At 40.2% G+C, this 27,320-nt stretch overlaps 1 protein-coding gene across 1 annotated transcript; it reads right to left on the bottom strand.

Annotated features, from left to right (window-relative positions):
• Positions 1-319: 319 nt before the first annotated feature.
• LOC130921438 (protein shisa-5-like) lies at positions 320-27,320 on the bottom strand. Its single transcript, XM_057845326.1, has 5 exons — positions 27,172-27,320; positions 21,155-21,308; positions 9,220-9,356; positions 3,984-4,232; positions 320-2,456 (listed from the first exon to the last, which is right to left on the bottom strand). Exons 1-5 carry the CDS (start codon positions 27,239-27,241, stop codon positions 2,245-2,247), a joined length of 822 nt encoding a protein of 273 aa, XP_057701309.1. The 5' UTR covers positions 27,242-27,320; the 3' UTR covers positions 320-2,244.

Genomic DNA, 27,320 nt, shown 5'->3' with positions numbered 1-27,320 from the left:
TGCAGGCCTAACCCCCACATCTGTTTGGTCTTATTAATGCCCTGTCCCCAGCAAAAAGTGTAAATGCAGATTTTGATTAAGGTTATATTGTCCCTACCAACATCGATCTTGCTATAAAGGGTCAAAGGTCAAGAGTGCAATTTTTTTTTTTTTTGTAATTACCAGAAAGTATTCACTTTTTAAAGGGTTAAAGGTCTTAAATGTCAGCTTTTGAATAGCTGCCCACTGTCCGTGGGGACCAAAAAAAAAAAAAAAAAAAAAAAAAAAAGACCCATAACGTTGCAAATCTGGTTCAGTACAGACCACACTGACATGAAACGATAGGAGAGATACTGTATTAATAAAAGCAAAATGCTGGTTGCTCACATAAACTTTCTTCACATAATACATGCATGCATACAAAGCAGATTTCTAACTTTCTGACATGTGGTCACACTTAACAGGAAGAAACTCCAGCTATCTGTATGCATGACATAAATCACACAATGATTTAACAGGGAACATATATAAACATCTAAATAAAAAGAAGGAAGTTGACAGTTGTGCAGTATTTGCATTATGTCGGAATCTAACAAAGGCTCTGCTGGGTTAGTGAGAGAAGGTCACTTGAGCAAAAGGCATTTCAAGTAAAAGGAAATACCTGTAAATGAGGCAATTCGGTACAGCGTACAGGAAAGATGCAATTATTCCGGACTATTAGTAACAACAGGTTGGGCATTTCATATTGACCTTATCAATATACCTAATACTATAGCCTCTTAATGTTTTTTTCACTGTAATGTGGTTATAAAGGCACAGCAGTTGCAAGCATCAGTAAAACAGGCAAAAGAAACTTTGGTTATTTTGCTACCAAAATTGCATTGCAGGTACATTTGCATTCAGTTGTAACAACAAAAATATCCGCAGGTTTCAAACGATAACATGGACGTAATGAACATTCCCTTTTTTCCCCAGGGAGGTCATCACTCCATTACAAATATTTCCCATCAACACTGTCGAAAAACAACCCCACCCGTCCTCCACCACGAATCAAACACGACACTAAGCTTGTGGTGGTTTTCAAAGTGGAATTTATCTGCTGGTGAACAGGTTCAATCAATATCCCATTAAAAAAAATGGAGAAATGTTGATTTGAAATGCCTTAACATATTTTTAAACTGCTAAATTATTAGTTATTAAATGTAAGGTCGCTACTATCCAACATCTTGTTTGGCATCACACTTTTTTTACACTATCCCTTACACAAAAGTACAGCACCAAAAAAAAAATAGGGGTGTAACAATACAACGATCTTTATGGATATACCAATTGAAGTGCATTCCAATCAAAAAGTTATCATAACAGAAAAGCAATCAACGTCTTTGTTTAGATATGCCAATTTGGTTACATTCCAATGTCTCAAATAATGTAAAAATTGCTCTGTATTTTTGGCTTTAGGTAAAATGTGGCAAATTTCGTATTGTCCAAAGACTCAATGTTGTATCGTATTGTCATGGATTTGGTAATTTACACCCCTAAAAACGACTCATTCTTAAAATAATCATCAGTCAAGTCATTTTGTCAGCTTTCAAGGAAACAAATAACCAACACTTATTGAATTTTGATATTTACAGTAAAAACAATTACAATTATTCTGGAAAAAATGACTGTAGCAATTATTTCAAGAAGGTTACGATAAAAAAAAAAATACTTGGAATGAAATTAAGAGTGTGTATTTGTGAATTTAGGGTGGCCTCCGCCATTTTTTCCTGTCAAAGGAGTCTCACGCTCACACTTTGAAAACCCCCAGAGTACCGAGGCCAAATGGTATCTGCCGTAGTAACATAATATACCAATCACACACAAAAAGTGACACCTTTATCACTGATTACACATTGTAATAGTTACTGGCAAGCAGGAGCAGGTGGCAGAAACAAGGCCAAATGGCGATAACAACGACAGCACAGGATAACACTTCGAGAACGTATGACCAATTACAACATTGAAATATTCAAACGTGGATAAAGGTGGTCAAGCTAGTTTAAAATGTACTAGCTCACACGGTAAGGATTTTTGGCAGGTGATTTAAAAAAAAAAAAATGGGACATGCTTCCTGAGATCTGCAAGGCAATCATCTCACCAAAATGGCATGCACAATCATTTTGTGCATGTGTGTATATAGAAATGGCCTACGTGGATGAAGCACGATAAATTTAAAAAAGTGTAAATTCCTTTGAAGATGCTGCAAGACATTCGAAGCTGCAGTTATCCCATCTTGGGTGGCGGGGAGACAAAATCAGGGTTGTACGCCGGCTGAGCCAAATAGTCTACTTGTGCTGCAGGTGCGTTGGCCTGTGGCTGCACAGGGGGCTGTACGGCAGGCTGCTGCATCGGCGGCTGCATGGGATAGGATGGCTGTCCGGGGGTGAATGCAGCCTGGCTGTAAGGCATCGGGTTGGGAGGGTAGGCCGGGCCGGCTGGGCACAAAGAGGCAAAAACACAAATTGATGTCAAATTATACAAAGATTTACACCTTTGGAGGATTTAACACGGGCCTCATTTTAACCAAAAGACACTTCAAAAAGCACTAGACAATGGTGTGAGAGAAAGCACTGGAGACTTCTAAAGTGGCCAGCAATGAGTCCAGACCTGAATCCCATAGAACACCATGGAGAGATCTGAAAATGGCAGTTTGGAGAGGTTACCCTTCAAATGTCAGAGACCTAGAGCAGTTGACCACAGAATAATGGTCTAAAATTCCAGCAAAGCATTGTTAGAAACTCATAGATGGATACCGGAAGCGGTTGTTCGCAGTTATTTTCTCTGAAGGTTGTGCTACGAAGTATTAGGCTTAGGGTGCCAATACTTTTGTCCAGCCCATTTTCGGAGTTTTGTGTAAAATGATAATGATTTTTTTTTTCATTCTCTTTTGTGTTTTTTCATTGCAAGCAAAATAAATGAAGATATTACTATCAAAGCATTTGTAATTGCAATCATTTTTCTGGGAGAAATTGAGCATTGTCTGACAGAATTGCAGGGGTGCCAATACTTTTCGCCAGCAGTGTACTTCTAAGAATAGTTTCACTAAACCATACTTTTTAATTTTACTTTCGTAGATTTGTGAAGAAAAAAACGCTACTTTCACTCCGCTACTTTGGGCTACACTAGTCTTTACATTTTTCCCTCTTTATTATACATATTAGATTTTGTTTTTTTTTGCTAGCCATGCTATTGACAAAAGTAGCATTACTAATTTCACCAATGAGACGTCGCAACAGTAATCACATGACTCCATTACACAAGCTTACCGTTCTATAACCAAGGAAGCCTGTTCAATTAAGCGTCTTTAAAGCACCGTAACAAATGAAGTATTTGACATAAAGCGCTGCCATTAACGTGACTCGAAAGCGCGGCTTTAAAACTATTTCTCAGTTTTTATTTGGCACTGATTGACCACGAAAAAACAGATATGAGCCTTTTAATTTCATAATAGTAACTATGAGGACCTACAGTGTTCACTATTCAAACTAGGAACTATTTTATCCACTAGAGGACAAGGCACTTATGCTCTTTGGACAAATAATGCTTCACTACTGTTTTTTTTTTTCTCTTTAATTTCATGATTTTTTTGACCTAATGTGGTTCTGTAATGTGTTGTTGTGTCGTATCATTATAATAACAGTTCATACAGATAATTTTGTGCTGAGACAAAAAAAATTTACCATTGTTTAAAAAAAAATCTAACAAAAATAAGGAGTTACCCAAAATGTTACTCATTACTTGAGTATTCTTTTCAGTGGATACTTTTATACTTGTACTTGAGTGCATTTTTGGATGACTACTTCTACTCTTACTTGAGTAATATCATTTTGAGTAATATCATTTTGAAGTAATGCAACACTACTCTTACTTGGGTAACAATTTTGGCTACTCTACCCACCTCTGGTGTTGAGTGGTAATTTATCACATTTAGTGTCATTTGTGTGTACAAAATCCCCACTCACTAGCTTCCTGATATGTTGGCGGTGGTCCAGGTGTAAAAGGCTGGACTGGGTGAGGCATAGCAGGCATGGGCTGAGGTGGATAACCCTGAGGAGGGATAGGCTGGCCTCCGTATCCGGGCTGTGCTGGTACCGGCTGGTAGGCTGGATATGAACCCCCTTGATAGGGCTGTGCTGTCATCACTGGTTGCTGGGGGTAATGCTGAGGAGTGCCTGTCACAACGGTGGTGTGAGTGGTGGTTGCAATTACCGCTGTGAGAAAATGACAAAAATAATAAAAACAGACTTTCAGTTAAAAAAAAAAAAAAGCTTACAGAACTATCACACTTTTTTTTTAACAATAACTGAGGGTGTTTTCCATTCAAATGAATCCAAATAAGATTATACAATCTGCATAAGCACAAGGGAAAATGGGTGAGCCAGATTAAAACATACACCCACCCCCAAATTCTTTTTTACCCCACGGCCATCAAGACCACTTCCTGTAATGACGTGGGAAGGTCGTGAGTTCCTGTAATGTGGTTGCTGTGGAGACTATGAGTCATACACTCAGACAGTCAGAGGAGCTCTGGCATTCCTGCTCCACTTTAGCTAACCCCTCACTTGCTCGGCAACAAGCTACGTGTAGCCAACGGGACGTGTAAGAGTGTAACATGCAGAACACTTACCCAAACTCAAATTTTATACTATACACCACTAAGTTTTGCTATTATATACCAAAGTGGACTGCTCATCTTCATGAGGATGTATGCGGGAATCATTGTGCACAAACATACACAAAGTTTTCAAGTTCATGTAGGCCTAATACTCTAATTTTTGAAAGAAGTTAAAGGGAGTAGACCGAGGAAAGAATTCCCATTTGGGAAACAAGTAATAAGAGTCATGCAGCTAGTGGGCAACACACCGCACATGATTCCCCTAGTTGCACTTCTTCAAAACACAGACAGACCAAATATGACTCTGAGTCAGTGGGGAAAATAAAATTACTTCACTTTGAAAGTTTAGACAGTATGACAATCTGTTGCAAGTTTTCACTTGTTCAAAACAATTTTACAATCCAGCTAACAGAAATGATGAAGAAATGCTGGACTTTTACATTTTAGCGTGGGAAGCACATTTATACTTTGATTAGATCAAAGGGAATATTGAAATGAACAAAAATGAATATATTGGCTCAGAGTAAGATGTAAGTGTTCACAAAAACTAAAACAATAAAAAAAAAGAATGTTCCAAAAAAAAAGCTGGGTTTATTGACTCAAATTATTATAATTAGGAGGTGCTCAAAAAAGTGGACCCAAAATAACACATTAGCATTGGTTATGTTTAACAGAATTTAAAAAAATAAATAAATACAACTTGGCAACCTGGGAGCCTCATTAAGGGAGGTAGTCCCCGGTTTACGGACGAGTTCCATTCCTACTAGTGATGCACGATAATACATTTTTCAACCGATACCGATAACCGATAATTTCCTCCTCATTCCTACCGGTAACCGATAATGTCAAGCCGATAATTCTATTAAAAGATTTATGTAAAATTTTAAACAAAAGAAAATATTACTGTGCAAAAATAATTTATTGCTCTTTTTTTTCAACATAAAATATGAACAAGTCGTCAATTCCAACATCTAAATAATGACATTGTCTGACATTGTGTAATGGTAAACTTTTGGCAACAATTACTTACAGAGTAAATACCTAAGTTGCACAAAAATGCCTTCAAAAGTAAGCCATTCCTAACATAACATTAATACACTGCAAAACACACTTCCTTAAAACTAGTCAGTTTTAAGTGTAAATCTATTGGAAATAAGTTATCTGCCAGCGCTTCAGGTGTATTTCTCTTAGATTTCTTGGAAGAAAAATAGCTATCTGAAAATAATCTTAACAGCCTTATTTTAAGCAATACATTATTATACTTAATCCTAAAAAAAACTTGGATGAAGAAAAGATTTTGAATATTTGTGGCTACAGAATATTATTGTTATTTCATTACAACAGGAATGTGCATATTTAAATTAATAAGTGTTAATAAGTGCCAATAAGTTTAGATTATCTACTGTGACTGTAACTGAGCAGACAAATAAGTTAAATTAATTTGAAAAGTGATTGCTAATGTTATATGCTTTGTTGCACACTGTGAAAATGATTAACTCAAAACAGCGAGATGTCATGTACCCATTCTGCAGCGCTTTGTTTACATTTGCGGCACTCACGAGTCGCGACATTCGCTTTACAGCAGCTAAACTGATAAATGGCAGTACTATTTGGATGCAGTTGGAGCTCGCATCTCCGTGCGTGTTGTTTTGTGCCTGAGTTTTGTTAAACCGAAAATAAAGGCAGCATTACAAAGTCATCTGACCGCTCGTCATTTTACATACTGAATGCATTATTGACGGGCTGACTTCGTTTTCTCCATGTTTAAATTATCATCTAACCACTGTGCCGTCATGATAAGCTTGCTTACTGGACATCACTTTTCCAAATGTAGTGGTGGAAATGTGATTGGCATGTTTTTCATGAAGAATGGTGGTCGTATAAACTGCATTATTTTTTTATCCAGGGCTTTGGCTCTCGGGTCATTTCGGTAAAAAAAAAAAAAAATCGTGTCTCGTCTCGGCGGCGGCTACGTTCGTACCGGATAATCCGTCCGGTTTGCCGCGGCGTATTCGGGGCCTGGCTCTGCTCACACGCCGTGAGGAAACGCTCGAGAAACGAGGGTGTTCGCCGGAGGTCCTGAAGCCGGGGAACCGGGCTCTGCCCGCCCCGCCGACGGCGAGGCGGCGGCGGCCTGCCGCACCGACCAGAGCGGCGGGCTCCGTCGGAAGACGGCTACTTGCCGACTATCGGTCTCCAGTCGTGCCGGTGTTTAGCCATAGATGCGAGTTTACCACCCGCCTTGGGCTGCTTTCCCAAACAACCTGACTCTGTATCGTCACAAGCCCCTAGTTTAACTTAGTGTTTACAATAGCTTAAGCATTCCCGCTAGCAGCAGCAGCCTGGTATTCGTTCCAAAAATATTTGTGATGCAGTTTTAAATGGATGCTGGGTTAGTGGTTTTGAATGAGGACGCTTTCTTTCGGCCTCGTGGAAGTTCTGCGGTATATGTTTCGCAAATGGCGAGAGCGTCGTTTTTTTTAGTAACAGCCGCCATAATATTCAACTATTTCTTGTCGTGTAACTCCGCCTCCTCAACCGCTCCTCCCTCAGGGGCTTCAGTGAGGGGAGGGGTTGAGGAGGCGGCGTGCTGAATTCTTCGGTTGTGCACATTTGGAGGCTAAATCAAGTATATAATTATCGGACTGCATTATCGGTTGAATTTTTTATTATCTGGATTATCTGTGTGACGTCATAATTGCCATTATCGGCCGATAATTATCGGCGACCGATATTATCGTGTATCTTTAATTCCTACGCTGGCAACGTAACCCAAATTTCCGCGTAAATCAGAATTTAACCCCTTAAATACAGCCGAAATCTCAAAATAACTATCATAAACGTGTATCATACGATATTGTGCTGTCCTCGCCAAGACGTTGGAGCCAAGTCCTAGTTAGACAGCGAGCTAAACTGTAATCTTTCCTCTCTCTGTCTTTTCGTGGGAGCAAGTGCGCTCTTCCTAGTGTGTTATAATCAAATTCACATTTTGCCAAAAGGCAGACTGGTCATATTAATAAAATACAGTAAAAAATAAGATATTGTGAGGTTCAATAAGGTACTGTAACGCGACAAAAAAAAAAACGACTGGAGACAAAATGGCGGACGAGACGCTGGCGTTGTTAAGTCAAAATCACATAAGTCGGGAAAGTTGTAACCCGGGGACTACCTCTAGCGGCAATGTATCTGCCCTTGAGATAAGCACTCAGGAAAATTATTCAGAAGCCTGTATGATCATGCTGTACCTCTCCCAAAACAGGTTGTGACCAAATCATATGTGCTGTGTGACAAACGGAAAGTTGTTTGCACTAGTGTTACTAGGGGTGTGCCATCGTAGGCACCCCACGATTCAATTTGATTACGATTCAGAGTGGTCGGATTCGATTATTGAACGATGATCACGGTTTTGACGATGATCACTAATTATCGATGCATCATAAATTATTACTAATTAATAACGTAGTCAAACAAATTTATGTCCATTATTTATTTAAAATATCCTCATGATTTAACAGGAAATGATGGAAACATGCCCATACAACAAAAAGCTGCTCTTAAACTGTTTTTTTTTTTTTTTCTTTTTTAAACAAGAAAGTGCAAATACATTAACCATTTTAAAGGCTGTACTTATTTCTCAACATGCCAATACAACACACAGCTGACCTTGAGATGTTCTTTTTCACAAGAAGGTGCAAAAACATTAGCCGTTTCAAAGGCAGTACTTATTCTTCTCAACAATACAATCAAATTTACACTGGTGGAACGAGTTCCACATTTATGAAAACAAACAATGTGCCTTTAGAAATAAGACTTCTTTTAACCAACATACTTTGTTTTCACAGATTTCTGTACTATTTCACATATTTTTTGTGTTACCACTGTACTTAATCCGGGTTTTAAACGTTCTGCATCTGGAATAACTTATGGACACCACCAAACAACGCACAACTTGACATGGAAATACATGTTAGCGAAGTCGCTAGTTAGCATAGCGCTCGGCGCTAACTGTTAACATCTCAAAAACAACAAAAATAAAAGCCAAACAGTACAAGAGGGTTCGTGTACTCACCTCTGATAAACAGACACGGGACTTGGCAAAACACAAGTGACTTTTTCCAATTAACACGACTTGAACCTACTGCTGGGCAACTGAAAGACAAGGCGCAACAAACTATCTGTCTTCCCCTTCTCGCTCTAAAAAATAACTTGCGCACAGAAGAGGACCCAAAGCGCAACCGCCGGGTCCCTGCCTGTCTCATACACAAATTTATTTTCGAGTCTTTTGAAAAGGAGTAAATCCCTCGCTCAGTAACCAGCTGCATCCATGATAACATTGTGCGTGCGTCCGTGAAAGATGTCCGGGCGGCAGACATGTCTTGAATTTCGTTCCGCTACTCACGGCTGTCTTAAAGTTATTAGGGAAAATCATTGGTTTTGAACATTTATGAATCTTAATTGAATCGTCACGTTTCGAATCGCTATGCATCTAATGATTGAAAGTTTAGTGTAGAGCCCTGCCACCCCAATTTAAATGATAAGCCTTACGCAGAAACAGCAATAGATGTTTGGCAGGGCAGACTTACGGCGTGGCTTGCGGCAAATCTTGTAAAGGCAACAGCAGGGACACACGCAGCAGCTGATGAGCACCACCACCACAAGGACAACGACGCCAATCACGGACCCCAACACCGAGGAGGTTTCCAGGAGTGGATGGTAAACACTAAAGAAAGAGAAACATGAACACACCATAAAGAACAATAAATGATAACACGACATAAAAAGAAAAGAAGGCATACAACTTTGACATTTTCCAAGGAAATATAGCTCAAAACCTGAACCTACAAGCCAAACAAGTTATAAATATGAGGATAAGTCAAAAGGTTCTGCACTCCATTTTTATTATTTGATACAATACAAAAGTTACATTTAGATGACTTTTCAATGTACTTGTTAAACTTGTTAAAGCTTTCTGCTACCCTCAGAATAAAAAAAAAAAAGTATGTGGATGCTCGTTATCATGCAACAAAAGCCTTCTGACATCAGTAGTGGATGTGTCTGGGCATCCTGCTAGTTGCTAGTCCTTCACGCTTGACGGACCGCTTTTGAACATTTCATTGCACTGGTAAACATTACGCCATGGTAAAACATTGCCTCAGTATTTTATCTAAGGCTAGGTTCATACTACAGGTCTTAATCAGTGTTGTTAATCTTACTTTAAAAGAGTAATTAATTTCAGTTACAAATTACTCCCAAAAAGTGATTGCGTTAGTAACTCAGTTATCTGAATTTAAGAGTAATTAGTTACTTGGCAAAGTAACTGGTGATAATTTTCATGTTTTTTTTTCTCAAAAAAAGTCACACAATGTGAAGTTTAAAGGGTTTTTTTTGGGACAATTGGCCCTAGACCAATTCTTTACCCTAAACTTAACTAGACACAGGGGTATTGCGGATAGTGCAATAACTAGATAGTAACCCTTGCTATGTATGGAAGTCATTTATTGTTGTGAATCAACCGTTAAAGTGCATGTGACACGAAAAAGCATGTTTATTTCATAATACACGCGGTATTTTATGCTCCTGAATGACATGGACCGCTTGGATGTGTGTGGAAGCAATCGCTATATTTATTTAGTTTTTTGAATCCCGCGCCATGAAAATGAGTGACTTCCAGCTTCGGTCTTGCATTGAGGAGGAGGGCGCTGTGACGTGTGCGGGTGAAGGCGTCCTCTTCACTAAACAGCTGTACTGTTGTGTATGAGGACTAAGGATTCAGCTGATTTTGCGGATTAATAAGTTTATTTTTGGCATCACGCCAGCCAAACGGCTGCAGAAAAATCTTGCTTTATGAGGGAGAGGCGTGTGCGCCTTTTTGGAGTTTCAAAAGGTTCCCATTCACCATGGATATTGGCCAAAACAAGCCCTACTACTGTGGGGCCATTGGACTTACGAGGAAGTGAGTAAACATCTTGTTTTGTCTTATGTCAAATACGAATACAGCGATTACAAAGTAAACACTACAAACTTTCTTTAAATAAAGGACTACTTACATTTGATCATTGACAGGCATATAAAAAGCTCTCCTCATGCACATTAGCTGCACAACAACTGCAGCCGCCCTCCTCCGGGGAACGAACTGTAAATTGCTCTCCGCCAGGCGGTTTGCCGATCCACGAAGACAATCGACAACCCAGTCGTCATGTCAAATAATCCGGGCTAGTTATGTGTGATTTTCCGCTTCGAAGACTTTGAAACATCACTCGGTTCGGGTTAGCATGTCGGCTAGCTGTCACGCCTCTTGGTTTGTTTACATTCTCCGAAGCCGGGGAAGGGAAATGACATATGTCCGATTTAGGTGTCATAAAATATCGTTCGGGAGGTGCGACAGTTAAGGTGAAGTCGACAGTTTTGACCATTATGGAGTAATTTTGCCATGTCGTCCTGAATAAGTGCATTTTTATTATTTCATATTCCATTTAGCACAAGACTGTTATTTGTCATGACCATGCCATTTATTTAGCAATTGGGGAAAATACTTATAAAAACAATATCCTATAAAAATATTGAAGTAAAGAGACGGAAACAATGACATTTTGCAGCTCTCTTCGTCGCGTTTTCCTCGTTGTGAATAGTTCCCCCTCGACGGGCTGACTGGTCCTTCTAGAGCCATTTTTTTAGCTATCAGGGAAAAATACTTGGATAAAAAGAATATCCTGTATAAATATTGGAGTAGAGAGACTGAAACAATGACATCTTGCGGCTCTCTTCGTCGCATTTTCCTCGTTCTGAATAATTCACCCTCAACGTGCTGAATAGTAAAACCGATGAGCCCAGTCTCCCGCTGACGTCATCCATCTGTAGGGGACGCTAGAGCCCTATAATGGTAGGCGTGGCTAACCGGCAGATTAAAAGACTAATTTCTCATCATCTGCGCTTTGCTAAATTGTTGTATATAGTCGAATCGTCTCAAAATATGATTCTAATTCACATAATAATGCTATTTAAGACTTTTCTTCTCCGGTCGTATGCTCTTTAAAGTTGTTAAAATTGCTCCCGTTATTGCATTAGTTCCCTTCTGTCTACTTTTGACATGTGTAAGTTTTAAAACTATTTCATCATTTATAGATAGATTTAAGTCAAGATTTTGCCGATTTAGGAGCATTTTAGATAAAAAGTTAGTTAGGTTCGCTAGGAAGGTTCTCTACAACAGAGCCTTCCTGAGAAGGATACTGCTTTAAGATGGCGGCTGTTTACTAACACATCTAGTTCTTAATTATACATGTTGCTAATGCAGCCGTTCTGTCTGCCGTCCTAGTTCTGTATATATGTGATATCTACCGAAGCATCATGTGGGCGTAGTTTGTAGGCTATCGGCTACAGTCAGGTATTATTGGAGCCACCTAGCATAGTAGCATCGCGTTTGCAACGGCGTCCCCTCCCTTGCCTCCTCCCCACTCCTGCTACTGCGGTCAAGCCAGCCTCCACTCGTCTCCGTGAGTCCGTCTTTCTCAGACTTTTCTCGCAATCAACATAGTAACACACGCCTTTCCCGCCTCAGTAACAGTAACGGCGTTGCCAAGATGAGAAAAGTAATTAATTAGATTACTCACTACAGAGGAAAATAACGCCGTTAGTAACGCCATTATATTCTAACACCGATATTAACAACAATGGTCTTAATGCACGAATCCGATTTTTTCGTGTTTTTCCGACTCGAGTCAGGCATTAACTTGATGGTCTGAATGGGACAAGTTGCATAGAAGTGAACCATTGCAAATCCGATCTGAGTCACTTTCGTGTGTGGTTAAAATCCGATCTGGGCCACATTTTTTCAGAACGTGACTGGCCGTCTGAACTGTCAAGACTCCCAAATCGGAATTCATGCAGCAATTACGTCAGCAAAGAGCAAGAGGCACGGAGGACGGTAGCCTAGCTTGAACTCTGCATTTAAGCATGAAGCGGGCTAGACCACAGTGATAAAACATTAAATGAAGAAAAGAATAAGCCTTACAATTTTCGATTTTCATTCTGTGCGGGATTCAAGGACCTGCACAAATCCTGTGCATAAAATTATAAAAAGAATCGAGACCGGAGGATATGAGAAAAAAAAATTGCAATCTTTTTTTTAGCCAGATAACCTACCCTTAATTAGAAGTGTAGCCACAACAATGTCCCTTTACTGAAGTGCTGCAACGATTAATTGCTTAAATCGAGTAATTCAAATAGAAAAAGCTTTGCGTTATTTGCGTCAAACATTTTAATGTGATTAATTTGAAAAATTAATTACCGCCCATTAACACGATAATTTTCACAGCCCTAAATATAGTATAATAATAATAAATAATAATAACACTATTAATTAAATAGATAATAACCAAATAACCCTCTCTGAGTTCTTCACGGAAAAAGGCCAGGAAATAAATAACAATTGAGGAAAAAAAAAAAAAATTCAAAATGCTCTCTGGTATTTTCAGGGGGCCGGACCAAATGTGGAGGCGGGCCGTTTCTGGCAGCAGGCCGTAGTTTGGGGACCCCTGCTGTAAGCAGTTTCTCATCACTTGACTATTTGTTTCACCAATTACTTTTTTTACGTAAGTTTTTAAAGTTGTTTGGAAGACTACATTTACTCGTATTAAAATATTACTATTTTGAAGTAACGCTACTCTTTACTTGAGTGAAATTTTTGGCTATTCCACCCACCTCTGCAGATTTTTTGACATTAAAAAAAAAAAAAAAAAAAAAAAAAAAAACGGGGACTTACATTGTCGTTACATTGTGCACGCACTTTATCAAGGTGGTCGCGCACAGGAAACCATGATTCCTGTGACATGTCTGCAACAGGAAAGTGCTAAAATATTTTGTCTTACCACATTACATGTGACTTGGCATAGCAGAAATAATTGAAGGTTGCACAGGGAGATATCAAGATGAGCCAAAAATTTTAATTTCCAAAATTTATGTTTCCTCATCACACATTCCAAAAAGGGTTAAAGTTCCATTATCATTTATTATCATTAAAAAACCCTCCAATGTTTAAAAAAAAAAAATCACCTGTTATAAAGTTATTCTGCCAAAACATCTAAAATGATCTAAAAAGCAACCACTTAGCCACTCTGAGAATCCCCAATTTACAGTAAAAAAATAAGTAAGTAAAAAATACCGGTAAGTCGAAAAATCGTTTCCCTTTTACTTTGTATGTATTTTTAAAGATAAATGTCATTATGACCTGAAATTAGCCACTGAATTTGAAACGATTTTTCATACCCACTTTGATGTGTGCTAGTCATGCAGAAAAATGGAAATGCTGTATGGGGGTGGGGGGTCACCAGGGGCCCCATGCACCTAGCTAACCGGAGGGGGGCATGCGGCATGTCCCTTCACCCGCAGCTACGGCAGATGGTCTGCCGTCAGCCCCCTGGGACCCAGGGCAGTCTCCCAGAACATCCGCTCCCCCATCAACTCGTCTCAGGGAAAGTAAGAGGGGACGTGCCACAACTTCCCACCCATCCGGACCCATGGACACTGGCGCTATCCCATGCCCGAACGGGCCCACAGCAGGTCCCCCGCAGCCAACTAGGCCCGGGGCAGGAGAGGACCCCCCACCCGGAGGAGGCAACACCCCGCTGGCACCCCCAGGAACACCATCGGGGCCCAAGAAGGACACCCGGGCAGAAATGGGAGAGGAAGGCCGGAAAGAGAGAACACGGAAAGGCTTGTTCACTGACCCAGGGCTCAACCACACTGATACCACCGCGAGCAAAAAGTATGGAATCACCAGTCTCAGACGAGCACTCACTCAGACATTTTATCATGTAGAAAAAACTCAGATAAAAACCTTGAAAAAAGCTTGACCACCATGTATAGACCCTACTCACCTACGTCACAAAATGACGTGTCGCTGTATCCGGCCGCCATATTGTCAGTATTTTTTAGACTTATTCTCATTGTTTTCAATTAGTCGTGCAAGTTATAGAGCAATTCATGGAAGCCCCGGTGTTATCTGACGCTGTAAACTCATTGGATGCGTTGCATAAAAGGCGTTATGTGGAAAAGCTTCAGTTTATCCATTCGCCAGATCCATATTTAATGCCTAAATCGATGTTTTTCGACCCGCTGTCTTCGCCGTCTTTGCCTGACATCTGCTAGCTACCCTGATATTTACAACTATCTTGTCCACACAAAATCAGCCTATTCTCACGAAAGTTTGAAAAACTTTAAGAGCTTGGAGGCTTATAAATACTTCGTTGCTGGTTGGGTGAAACAGGTCCTCGTCCACGAAAATTCGGCAGGAATCTATCGTGTGCTCGGGAAGGTGAGTTACGAAATTTTCAATTCAAAATCTTTTGTTCTTGCTAACATCCACTGTCAAGTCTAATGTATTTCATGTCATTTGTCAATGGAGCTAGGGCTTTTAATATTTATATGGTTTAGCGATAGCACTCTGACTACATACATATATAACATGTAATAAATATGAAGTGCGATTAGCACTACTCCAGATTGTCCCTAGTTGAATTTATTTTTTGGCTTTTGACCTCAATAGTGAAATTGTAAATTAATTGTATGACAACTGTCTGATTATCCCCTTATAATTATATATTTTCAGGTAGTTCATTCACAACGTCTGAGTGTATGTTGTCGGCGATTAGCTTAGCAATGATCTTAATTGTGGTTGTCAGCCCAAAACCCTCTAAATATATATTAAATGCATCTTACCAGATATAAAATGACTACTACATAATCTGTGGTAGTTGTTTGGAGCCCAGTTTTCTCGTCGAATTGCAGCAGTCAATCTCGGTCTCCTCTCCGGGTCTCTCGGAATACGGTAAAACTTCAAGTCTCTCCGTCTATCTTCTCTGATTTTGCAACCGACCGCCACACACGACTTCACCATTTTGATTATTAATGTTAACGAGCAGAAAAACACGCCATAATAGGAGGAATTTACGAAGCGCTAATGCATTAACATGACGAGTATACGGACAACATGGCGCGGGGGCCTGGCTGTGACGTCACGTGAGTAGGGTCTATTGACGGCTCAGATCGGTCATGCACAGCGACTTGCAGTCAAGTAGGGGGCCGCCCACATCAAGAGGAGCTATTCACAAACACACGCACGCATCAATCTATTGCCGGATTTCTGTTAAAAAAGTACGAAAGCTGTACCGCATACAAACAGGCAGAATTGTGTCGGGAGTGATTTGTTCGAGGAGTCAAGGTAATTATTATATTTTTCGTACCATGCATGCATTTTGAAATGTTGTGAAAAAAATCAATGGGAAAAATTAGCCGCAACTGCATTGGCATCATAGTAAATTAAATGCTAACTGCACTTTTTTTTTTGCTTTTAACCAAAAATTTAGACTGTTTTACATCCATATCTATAAAGAACTCGGGGATTTAAGCATTTATTCACAAAATGTTCACCGGAAAAGCTCTGTTTATATCAGGCGGCCGCTAGCTACATTCACTAACAGACCAGTATTGTACTTCGACATATATACGTAAAATAAACGCTAACTGCAAGGTTTTTTTTGCTTTCAACCAAGAATCGAGACTTTTTTACCTCCATATCTATGAAGAATTCGTGGATTTAAGCATTTATTCACAAGAATTTTCACCGGAAAAAACTCTTTGTCTGTGATTCCCCTCGGTCAGCTTTGACGGTCTTGCCAACAATGCAGGACCCGCACCCCGTGTCCCGTCAATATATTATGAAGTCTTTGCATCTACAAAGACAACTTAGTGATGATAATACACATTCAGCAGGAAAAACAGTCTATTATTTACAATTAAACCTACCTAGAAACCACAAACTGTATGTAAAAAAATGTTTTTTTGGGTGTTCAACATCCTCTAGACTTAAGGCCGAGTTATACTTCCGCGTCAGACCTACACCGTCAAGGAAGAATCGAGTTACGACCCTACGCCGTAGCCTGACGCGCACCTCTCGATTTTTCTAACCTTCGCGTCGCGTAGACGCGTAGACGTAGCGAAAACGGACTGTGATTGGTCCACTCAGACTGTTGTTTCCGGGCGAAAACACCGCCATTGTAGAATAGAATCAAACATTATTTTCTACACGCAAAAATGCACCAAGCCGACGGGAGTATCATCGAAGAGCAAGTCTCGTCAAGAAATTATTATTGTGACTGCCAAATGGCAAGGTCGGCGATCGAAAAAATAAATAAATGGAAGAACCACCGAGACGTGGGTGGTCGGAATCGAGTGGCCACACGAAGCGGTGACACAGTCGGCCAAAAACTGCCAACTTTTTATCACTTTATGTCGTATTTTTGGTTGGTGCACTTCATCATTTACTGTGTACATATGTTTCAAGTATATGAAGAATAAAGCACAGATTTGGTGTCAAAAGAGTTGTTTTGATCTTTAATTTTCAATAACAGACAGTTCACACACACAATACATCATCACTGATTGAGAGTGCCTCGGTGCTTTTTATGATAACCTTAAAATCAAGCCTTCCAACGCAGTTTGGGAAGTTCCCTAGACGCCAGAAATCTGCTATGGCTTCCCACTGGCTGGTTGTAGGACACGGCAAACAAATCAGGCTGGAGGGCTTTGTAGACCTTGAACGCAGTGCTCGACGCCAGTTTGAAGCTATCCGCCACAGCTAGCTCTCTCCACCCGAGTCTAAAACTCTCTGTGCGGCATCAAAAGTCGGCCAGACCGCCTCGAAACCGTCTTCTGCGTCGCCTGCCCGTCAACATTTGTATGTTCAATATTTATTCAGTGTTGATGAGCAGAATATTTACTTTCAAGAGTTCCATCTTGCATTATTTTTTCTCCGACTAGCGGAAGTAAACAAGCATGCCCCAAAACCGTACAAACATAACGCCACATCCCTCTAGTGGCTTGGCGGTGGCGGTAACAACCGCTTGTATCGCGAGCGCCCGCCATTCTAAACTTTATCCGCATGTAATTTTTTTTAAACCCGTCATTACCCGTCTACGGTATGTTTTGCCCGTCGACACATTTACGTCATCGATGACGTCGACAACGTCGACTAGTCGGGACAGCTCTAATAGTCTCCCTTGCCAAGATAAGAAAAAAAATCTTACAGTGTTTTCAATAGGAGTGGGAACCTTTTGGTACCTCATGATACGATACTATTTGGGATACAAAGCTTACGATAACGATCTCACGATATGACGATACGACGATTATCGATGCATTGGTCTAGAAATCGTCCTAAGATATTCCACAAAACAACTAATCAACAGAAAAACAAGCTTCTGTTGTTAATTGGATTGAGTTTATCACTCGTAGACATCCAATCTATTTGAACTGGGAGGGTGGCAGCTGCCATTCGCCCCACTTCAAACAGATTGAACGTCTATAGCTGTCAGTGGCAGGCAATGCTAGGCAAGGAGGTAATTTTGGGACATTTCAGATCATTACCTTGTTGATTTTCAGTCACTTCCTGTTGATTTTGGGGCCCTTCATGAGCCACTTCTAGTGCCGGGCGCTATACCGAAAATTTACCATTACCGAAATCCTTCACGATGACCGATGTAATTTTGACCATGTCGGTAAATTCGGTAATTTAATAAAACAACAAAATATAGTCTTTTTATCCTGCTTTGACTCTGTGTTGTTCGGCTATTTTCATTCCCCTTTAAGAAGTGTGCTTACGTATGAAGTCACGTGATTATCAGGAATTCAAACAAACAGAAGGCTGGTAGGCTAACGCTAGCAGCTAACGCTACAAACAAATGTGATGGAGTTGGGCCTAAGGGAGCTTCGCCAAACTTTCACCCTACATTAAGTAGACTCTTGGCGGCCTCCAAACGGGCTTTTACTCGCTTTCCTCCCTGGTTCTCACGATTTCAGGAGAGGGTGCTTTATATGGGTATCCAGGCCACAGGCTAACGCTAGCAGCTAACTCTATAAAATGAACGTGATGGAGTCGGATAGCGGATCTAACCTTGTCAAAATGGCTGAACTTAATGAGTGTATTGGGCACGGACTGCATCTAGCAATTACTATGTCACATTATTTTGTATCCGTGTGTGTGTGTGTTTGATTTCTATGATATCTTTTATGAGGGTAAAGCATTCTGCATAAATTATAATACAACAGTGAAGCCTATATTATGACAGTTTAATGGCCACAGCTATTTTTCTGTATGTGCTTGCTTCTTTCTGTGTCATTACTGCCATGATAAATTCTTAAATGTTTCATTGGCAAAAGAGCAATATAGCTTTAGTGTGGGGTGCATATGTGCGTGCATGGGTTAAAAATGACTCTGAGGAAAAAACCTGAAACCTTGAAGTAAACACTTGTGTTGAGTAATTATGTCACAGCAGCCATTAACGATAAGTTGTCTGTTTAAAGTGTTTTGTTCAAACTGTAAGTCATTTGTGTTAAAATGACATGTTTGCACAGTCGTCGTATTGATTTGAATAATGATGTACATTGCTCAAGTCATACAAGCTGTTATAAATGTTCATACTTCAATTCTTATGGTTTACAAGAATTTTTATACACTTAATGTTTAGACTGCATGTACCATTGTTTAAATATGTTAAATTGAAATCTGGTAAATAAATCAACGAGAAACAATTAATTTGTATTTCACGCTTTGATTCAGATTTTCAAATTATATAACAGTCCGCTTTGGCGAATTTATCATCATTTATCGTTATCGAGGTAAATCTGCTCAATTTACCGTGATACGTACAGTAGGTCATATCGCCCAGCCCTACTCCACGTACAGTAATAAAATGTCATGCATTGTGAACATAACATATGACACAAACAATGTCACATTTTTGTTTCGTTGTTCTTGTTAAACGAAAACAGGCGTTCGTCTCGTTATGTTCTAGTCTCTCGACTCCCGAGCCACGTTTTTAGCTCGTCATCGTCACGTCATTGTCATGAAAAAAATTGTTTATTGACCAAACATTTTCATTATTGTCATTGTTGACGAAAACAACACTGATATCATCGGTATTTTATGATAACCATTATATTTATACATACATATATTGAATCACTTCATTTTAAATGACCTCAAATGTATTTCTGCCCCTGCTGCTAAAAACAATCCAAGAGGAAACACTGATATTCTCCTTTATTTTGTGTGCATGAGGGCCTTTGCTGGAAAGACTGCTGTACTGATTTTTATTAATTATACCCACAGACTGCTGAAGGAGAATAAACTCTTCCATCCGTCAAGCTATGTACGCCTCATCATGTTAGGTTAGGTCAGTGCTTCTCAATTATTTTCTGTTACGCCCCCCCCCCCCCCCCAAGGAAGACGTAAATGTTTCATGCCCCCCCCCAACTCTCTGCCGCCACTGTAAATAGTATCATTTGTCTATAACATTACTATTATAAGTACGGCTCTGCCTAACATTGTGTCCTTTTTTTCTATTAAAGAGAAAAAGTAGCGTAGATCAAATTATAATAAAGTATAACTTTATTAGCATGTTTTGTTTGTAACAGAAAAGACTTAACGTGCGTCAATTTGCTTGAATTAAAAAAATAAAAAAAACATCCAAACGATAAAAATTCACTCAAGGTACATTTTTGACCATTTGATACTGAAAAATAAAATTTAATAAAATCAGTAAATAATAACAAATTCAAATGGATTAGAAACATTAACTCATGAGGACAATATGCCAAAAAAAATTGACCGAAAAAACAAAGCTGAATAGAAAGAAAAAAAAGTGTCTTTGGACAGGACAGTTTTTATTTTCGCTGCTCACAGTATCCCTTCCTTTGCAATGGTGTGGGGTTATTTTGTACTGAGCATGCTAACAGTGCTCACTGGTTTACTGATTTAACACTGACAAAGCGGGACGATTGTTGGCAATATTCGGCACGTTTTCACTGAAAAACAATCAAGTGGCTTATCAATGAGATTGATGTCTAATGTCTTTAAGTAGCGTCTTAATTGATCTGACTCCCGGCTGTCCGCTACAATCATTTTTGGACGGAGTAAACAGTGGTCTTTCCTCATCTCTCACTGCATTAAAAGTCAAAGCCAAAAGGCAAACGGCCCGAAAAAAGCGCATTCTCGGCGGCCGAGGGAGAACCGTAGGTGAGGGTGGTCGTCGTGACGATCCCAAGCCGAAAATGGCACTTCTCGGGCGGACACGTGAGAACCGGAGAAGACAGTGGGTCGCTGCGTGAGTCCGGCCGGAAAACGGCTTTCGAAAACGGCGCACAGCTCTTCATATCTCTTTTCTGTGTGCTCTTGCTTAGTTCAAAAACACTGCCCGTGCTCTTGCTTACTTCTAAAATTCTGCGCACACTCTGAAAATGCGAGCGCCACTGCCACCCACTGAGTACACATTATTCTAGTACGGCAAAAAAAAAAAATAATTTTAAAAAAAAAAAAAATTTTTTTTTAAAACATGTTCCCCGAGGTCACATGCACCACCCCTGGCATCGCTCTGCGCGCCCCACTATTTGAGAAGTACTGGGTTAGGTTGTTGTTGTTCGGTTCAACTGACGGTGGGGGAGAAAAAGAAAACAATGTATAATTACCATTCTTCTTGACTATCCTCTGTCAAGCGAAACACACTATTCCTGCAGCATCTTTTGGAGTCGCAGGTACCACAGCAAAAACCTTCGTAACATCGCTCATATGGATGATACTGGCCATCTGAGTCCGTGTAGGCCAGACAGTGTTTACTATCAGCTGTAACAGATCACAAGTTTTTGTGGATTAGGACCTTATAAATCACTACACATTTTATTCAATTCCCATCACAGAAATAAAACTACTTCAACTGAACATGATCAATAAAAGCACATTGTGGAGGGCTTATAATTAATCAGTACAATGGCTGAACAATGCCTTCAATTTTTTTTTCCACATTGCCCAGCTCTAGAGTGATTCAAAAAGAATGCGCTATAATCATCATGCGATATGTCGAAAATGGAAAAACATTTCAAAACTCTGGCTTGGAAGTTGAACCTAACATCAAGGTTTATGTCATGTTTCATAAGTGTACAAATGTGGCCTCCACCGTGAGCACGGACAACATCAAGCCAATATATGAGACTTCATCCCAAATCTGCCTAAGCTTGTCGCGGTCCACTGTGTCGATTGCAGCTTTTGTTCCAATTGATATTTGATGAAAGTGGTGGTATGTTAAAGAAAACGTATTTTCCATCTCTTCCTGAAAATACAAATGACATGCAAGCAGGGCTGTCAACAAACTTGCAGCGGCCTGGGGACAAGAGACCGTTATAGGGTCTAGCCAACCCACCCCACCCCAGTTCGTCACGACAACATACGCATTACTTTTAACACTTTGCAAGCAACGACAGTGTAAATTTTCAAATGATTTAATTTAACAGACCATAATGTGATGTGACACAATATAAAGAAACAATTATCTATTATCCCATGCAGGCTACAATACAATACAACTGAGAGTGCTATGCCTGCCTGCTAAGCAACAAAACAGTATGACTTAACATCCTGTGCCTGCCCCCTCCACATCCCTGGGGTTATCAAGCCCTCAAACAGTGATGCGCCAAGACTTTTTGACAGCAAAGTCATTTATAACATCAGTGAAATCCAGTTTTTGAGCAAACTCACGCTCAATGGAGAGCATGGCTAGGTTGTTAACAGGTTCCTTTGTGCTTTTCGGTGATGGACTCGTATTAGCGTTTGCTATAATACACAGTGGGTTGTAAACCCAAGATAAATCCAGCCGCCGGACCAGAGTCTGTTCAGCCTCATGCACATGCTCCCCACAGACTAACATGTATCCCTGATCCCCCATCACCTTCTCTCTCCTCGGCTCAACGCGAGCAGCATGTCTTGTCATACCGCAGTTTAATAGGCTACAAGCGGCCGGTGACAGACTCGAATTAGGCTTTGGTCACAGTGATCGCGAATGTAAACCGTTCACTGTTAGCGGCTGTTGTTCACTTACCGACATCACCATCGACACCCAACTCTAGCCCTAATTCTCTGGCTTTCTGTCCCCCTTTCAAAAACTTCATCATTTTTTCTCGTTCACCTCTATGAATCTTCATCTTTTTTTCTTTTCTGCGCACCCGATTTATAACGACTTGCCATGTTTAGAATTTATAACAATGACAGATTTAAATTTCCCACTTCAGGGCACGTACGTAGCGTAGCCTTGAGTGCGCCAGAGCGGGGTAAAACCATTCTCTGCTAAGACAGAGGGGGTGGGGGTTTGTGCATAAAAAAAGTAAAAAATATATATTTTAAATATTTAATATGTTAAAGTTTTTAAGTATATATCGAATAGAACATAATATTTAATCAATGATTTAAATAAAAAAAAGAAATATGTGAAAGTAAAGTAAAATAAATTAAGGGTCATTCAGGGGCCCCTATGGTCCTGAGGCCCGGGACAACATACCCAGTTGCCTCCTCCCCCCCTGTCGACGGGCTTGCATGCAAGACACAATACCAGCTGCAATCAACACGGTGGACCATTAAGGCCGAGTTATACTTCCGCCTCAGACCTGCGCCATCAAGGAAGACCCGAGTTACGACCCTGCGCCGTAGCCTGACGCACTCCTCTCGAATTTTCTAACCTTCGCGTAGACGCGTATGACGTGGCAGAAACGGACTGTGATTGGTCCGCTCAGACTGTTGTTTCCGGTTCAGTGCGAAATCACCACCATTGTAGAATAGAATCAAACATTATTTTCTACACGCAAAAATGGACCAAGCCGACGGGAGTATCATCGAAGAGCAAGTCTCGTCAAGACATTACTGTGATTACCAAATGGCAAGGTCGGGGATTGAAGAAAAAAAAAAAATGGAAGAACCACCGAGACGTGTGTGTTCGGAATCGAGTGGCCACACGAAGCGGTGACCCAGTCGGCCAAAAACTGCCAATTTTTTATCACTTTATGTCGTATTTTTGGTTGTTGCACTTCATCATTTATTGTGTACATACGTTTTCTGTGAGTCTGTGACTTATTTACGTGTCACACTTCAAGTATATGAAGAATAAAGCACAGATTTGGTGTCAAAAGAGATGTTTTGATCTTTAATTTTCAATAAAAGACAGTTCACACACGATATATCATCAATGATTGAGAGTGCCTCGGTGCTTTTTATGATAACATTAAATTCAAGGCTCCCAATGCAGTTTGGGAAGTTCCACAGACGCCAGAAATCTGCTATGGCTTCCCACTGGCTGGTTGTAGGACACGGCAAACAAATCGGGCTGGAGGGCTTTGCAGATCTTGAACGCAGTGCTCGACGCCAGTTTGAAGCTAGCCGCCACAGCTAGCTCTCTCCACCCGAGTCTAAAACTCTCTGTGCGGCATCAAAAGTCGGCCAGACCGCCTCAAAACCGTCTTCTGTGTCGCCTGTCCCTCAACATTTGTATGTTCAATATTTATTCAGTGTTGATGAGCAGAATATTTGCTTTCAAGAGTTCCATCTTGCATTGTTTATTTTTTCTCCGTTAAACTAGACTAGCGGAAGTCAACAAGCATGCCCTAAAACCGTACAAAGACAACACCACACCCCTCTAGTGGCTTGGCGGTGAATTACAGAGCAACGCGTTCCCTCACCACAGAACTAATGAATGTTGAATGACGCCGTAGTCGCTGCGCCGTCACCACAACGCGGGAGTATAACTCAGGCTTTAGATTCCCGTTTGGGAGGAATTCTTTTTTTGGCTTGATGTTATCTGTGCTGCCGGTGGTGGCCACATTGAGCACTTGTAAACCATTAAATAAAACTTGAAGTTCTGTTCAACACGTGTCAAAGCTAGAATTTTGTTATGTTTTTTTGTTTTTGGCGCATTGTTTAAATTCCTTTAGTTATATGCTACGCATTTGGTATTTGTTTGCGTTTAACCACTTAGAATTGACCTTAAAAGACAGGCGAAAACTTTAATCAACTAGTAGGCAGTGATTGTTGATAGAGGACGTTAACCCTTCGAGTGCTGCCAACATACTCAGAAGTGGAGCAAATTCCATAGCCACGTGCCAGCTACGAAGTTGTACGTTTTCGAGAGTGTATCATGATGTGCGTGTCTATGCCACGTACGTCCATGTCACACACCGGCAATGTATGTACGTAATGTGACCCATTTTCGTCACATCAGACTGAATAATAAATGCGATCAAGAAAAAAAGGATACAGTCGTATGAAAAAGTATCTGAACCTTTTGGAATTTGTCACATTTCTGCATAAAATCACCATCAAAAGTGATCTGATCTTTGTCAAAATCACACAGATGAAAAACCAGTGTCTACTTTAACTAAAACCACCCAAACATTTACAGGATTTCAAATTTTAATGGGGATAGTAGGCAAACAATGACAGAAAGCGCAAAATAAGTAAATGAACCATCACATTTAATATTTTGTGGAACCCCCTTTGACAGCAATAAATTTAACACTTCCTGTAGCTGCAGATCAGTCTGGCACACCCGTCAGGACTAATCCAGGCCCATTCTTTTCTACAAAACTGCTGTAGTTCAGTCAGATTACTGGGATGTCTAGCATGAATCGCTGTCTTCAAGTCACGCTACAGCATCTCAATGGGGTTCAAGTCTGGACTTTGACTCGGCCACTCCAGAACATGTATTTTGTTCATCTGAAACCATTCTAAAGTTGATTTACTTCTGTTTTTTGGATCATTGTCTTGTTGCAGCATCCATCCTCTTTTTAGCGTTATCTGTCTGACAGACGGTCTCAGGTTTTCCGGCAAAAACATCCTGATAAACTTTTGAATTCATTCTTCCATTAATGATAGCAAGTTGTCCAGGCCCTGAGGAAGCAAAACAGCCCCAAATCATGATGCTCACTCCACCTTGCTTCATGGTGGAGATGAGGTGTTGATGTTGGTGAGCTGTTCCATTTTTCCTCCACACATGACTTTGTGTGTTACTCCCTAACAATTCAACTTTGGTTTAATCAGTCCAGAAAATATTTTGCCAAAACTTCTGCGAAGTGTCCAAGTGCCTTTTTGTGAACATTAATCGAGCAACAATGTTTTTTTTAGACAGCAGGACTGTGCCACTGATTTCTGTAAGTCTTAAGTAGACACTCTGAGTATTCTGCGCTGAACTCTTGGCGTCATCTTTGGTGGATGGCCACTCCTTGGAGAGAAGCAATAGTGCCAAACTCTCTTAATTTAAAGGCAACTTCTCTGACTGTCGATTGATGAACATCCAGACATAAAGATGGTTTTGTATACTCTTCCAGCTTTATACAAATCAACAATCCTTGATCACAAGTCTTCAGACAGCACTTTTGACCGAGCCATGAAGCACACCAGACAATGCATCTCATCAAGACAGTTCTTACCAGATGTTTGTTTTATAGTGGGCAGGGCAGCTTTAAACCACTCATCAGTGTTTGGGCAGTGCACACACCTAACTTAAATTGTGTGATAAAAATTTGTTTCAATTGCTCTTTAAGTCTCCTTAGGCAGAGGTTTCACTTACTTATTTTCCCCCTTCTGTCCTTGTTTACATGCTCATTAAAATATGAAAACCTATGTATGTTTGGGTTGTTTTAGTTAAAGCAGACACTGTTTTTACATCTGTGTGATTTTGACGACGAACAGATCACATTTGATGGTGATTTCTAGCAAAAATTTGAGAAATTCCAAAAGGTTCAGATACTTTTTAATACCACTGTCGTTGATAGTTTGTGGCTATACATGTAGTCCCCGGGTTACGAACTGGTTCCGTTCCTATGCTGGCGATGTAACCTGAATTTCGAAAGTCGAAATTAACCCTTTAAGTAGCTGAATTATAAGTACTATAGTTTAGGGAGGGTGAAGGACAGCGGACAGGAAGTTATGGGGGGAAAAAATACAACAACCATTTTTCCAACATGTTCAACACTGGACTATGGACAAAGTCACAATGACATTCAAAACAATGACCCTACCCTATATTAATAGAGGATTGTAACGACTGATAGACGGTTTCAGGATCCTTGGGCATATTTTTTATTTTATTGAGATTTATAAATCAGCTGCATTAAACATGCACAATTTTTTTGTAGAGGAAGAAGACTATTGAGCAACGTACCAACACTATACGTAAATAGCTACCATAAATAGCATGTCTTCAACTAGAACATACGGTACAAGTTCACCTTAATGGAAAGACAATTGGCTTATTACTGTTTGTGCAATTAGATTTAATAATTTTTTTCAAAATACTAAAAACATTTTTATTTTTGTATATTTTGAGTCAGGGTTTTTAACTGTATATATGGTTATCTAATGTACTGTGTGTGTGGGTGTGCACTGCGAGTTATTAGTTTCAATTTGGTGGGGAAAACGAAACTCTGCCGGAATACCCGTCGAACAAATTACACTCTCCCGTGAAAATGACGTACAACCTTCACAAAACGATACATAATTTTCATTACATAAGCGACGTTTCGTTTATGTAGCAAACGTCATTGACTAAACTCCCGACTTTTTAATTGGGCGTCTCGACACATGAGACATACAAATGGCGCTCGGTCTTAACACAACGATAACCACCACAGATTTTTAATTAACTCACTCAATTTTTTTTTAAACATACCTGATACAAAGGCAACCAGTGTGGCACATAGTAAGGCCAAGAGAACAACACCGGGCAGGCCTGACGCCATGGCTGCTCCTAGATGCCAGGATGAATTCACTCACACACTACAGGAAGCGAGCTCCTCACACGAGAGAGCAAAGATCGTC

This window comes from Corythoichthys intestinalis, chromosome 9 (genome assembly GCF_030265065.1).
Source record: "Corythoichthys intestinalis isolate RoL2023-P3 chromosome 9, ASM3026506v1, whole genome shotgun sequence".
NCBI classification, from domain to species: Eukaryota; Metazoa; Chordata; class Actinopteri; order Syngnathiformes; family Syngnathidae; genus Corythoichthys; species Corythoichthys intestinalis.
This window is presented reverse-complemented; position numbering and strand designations above follow the sequence as displayed.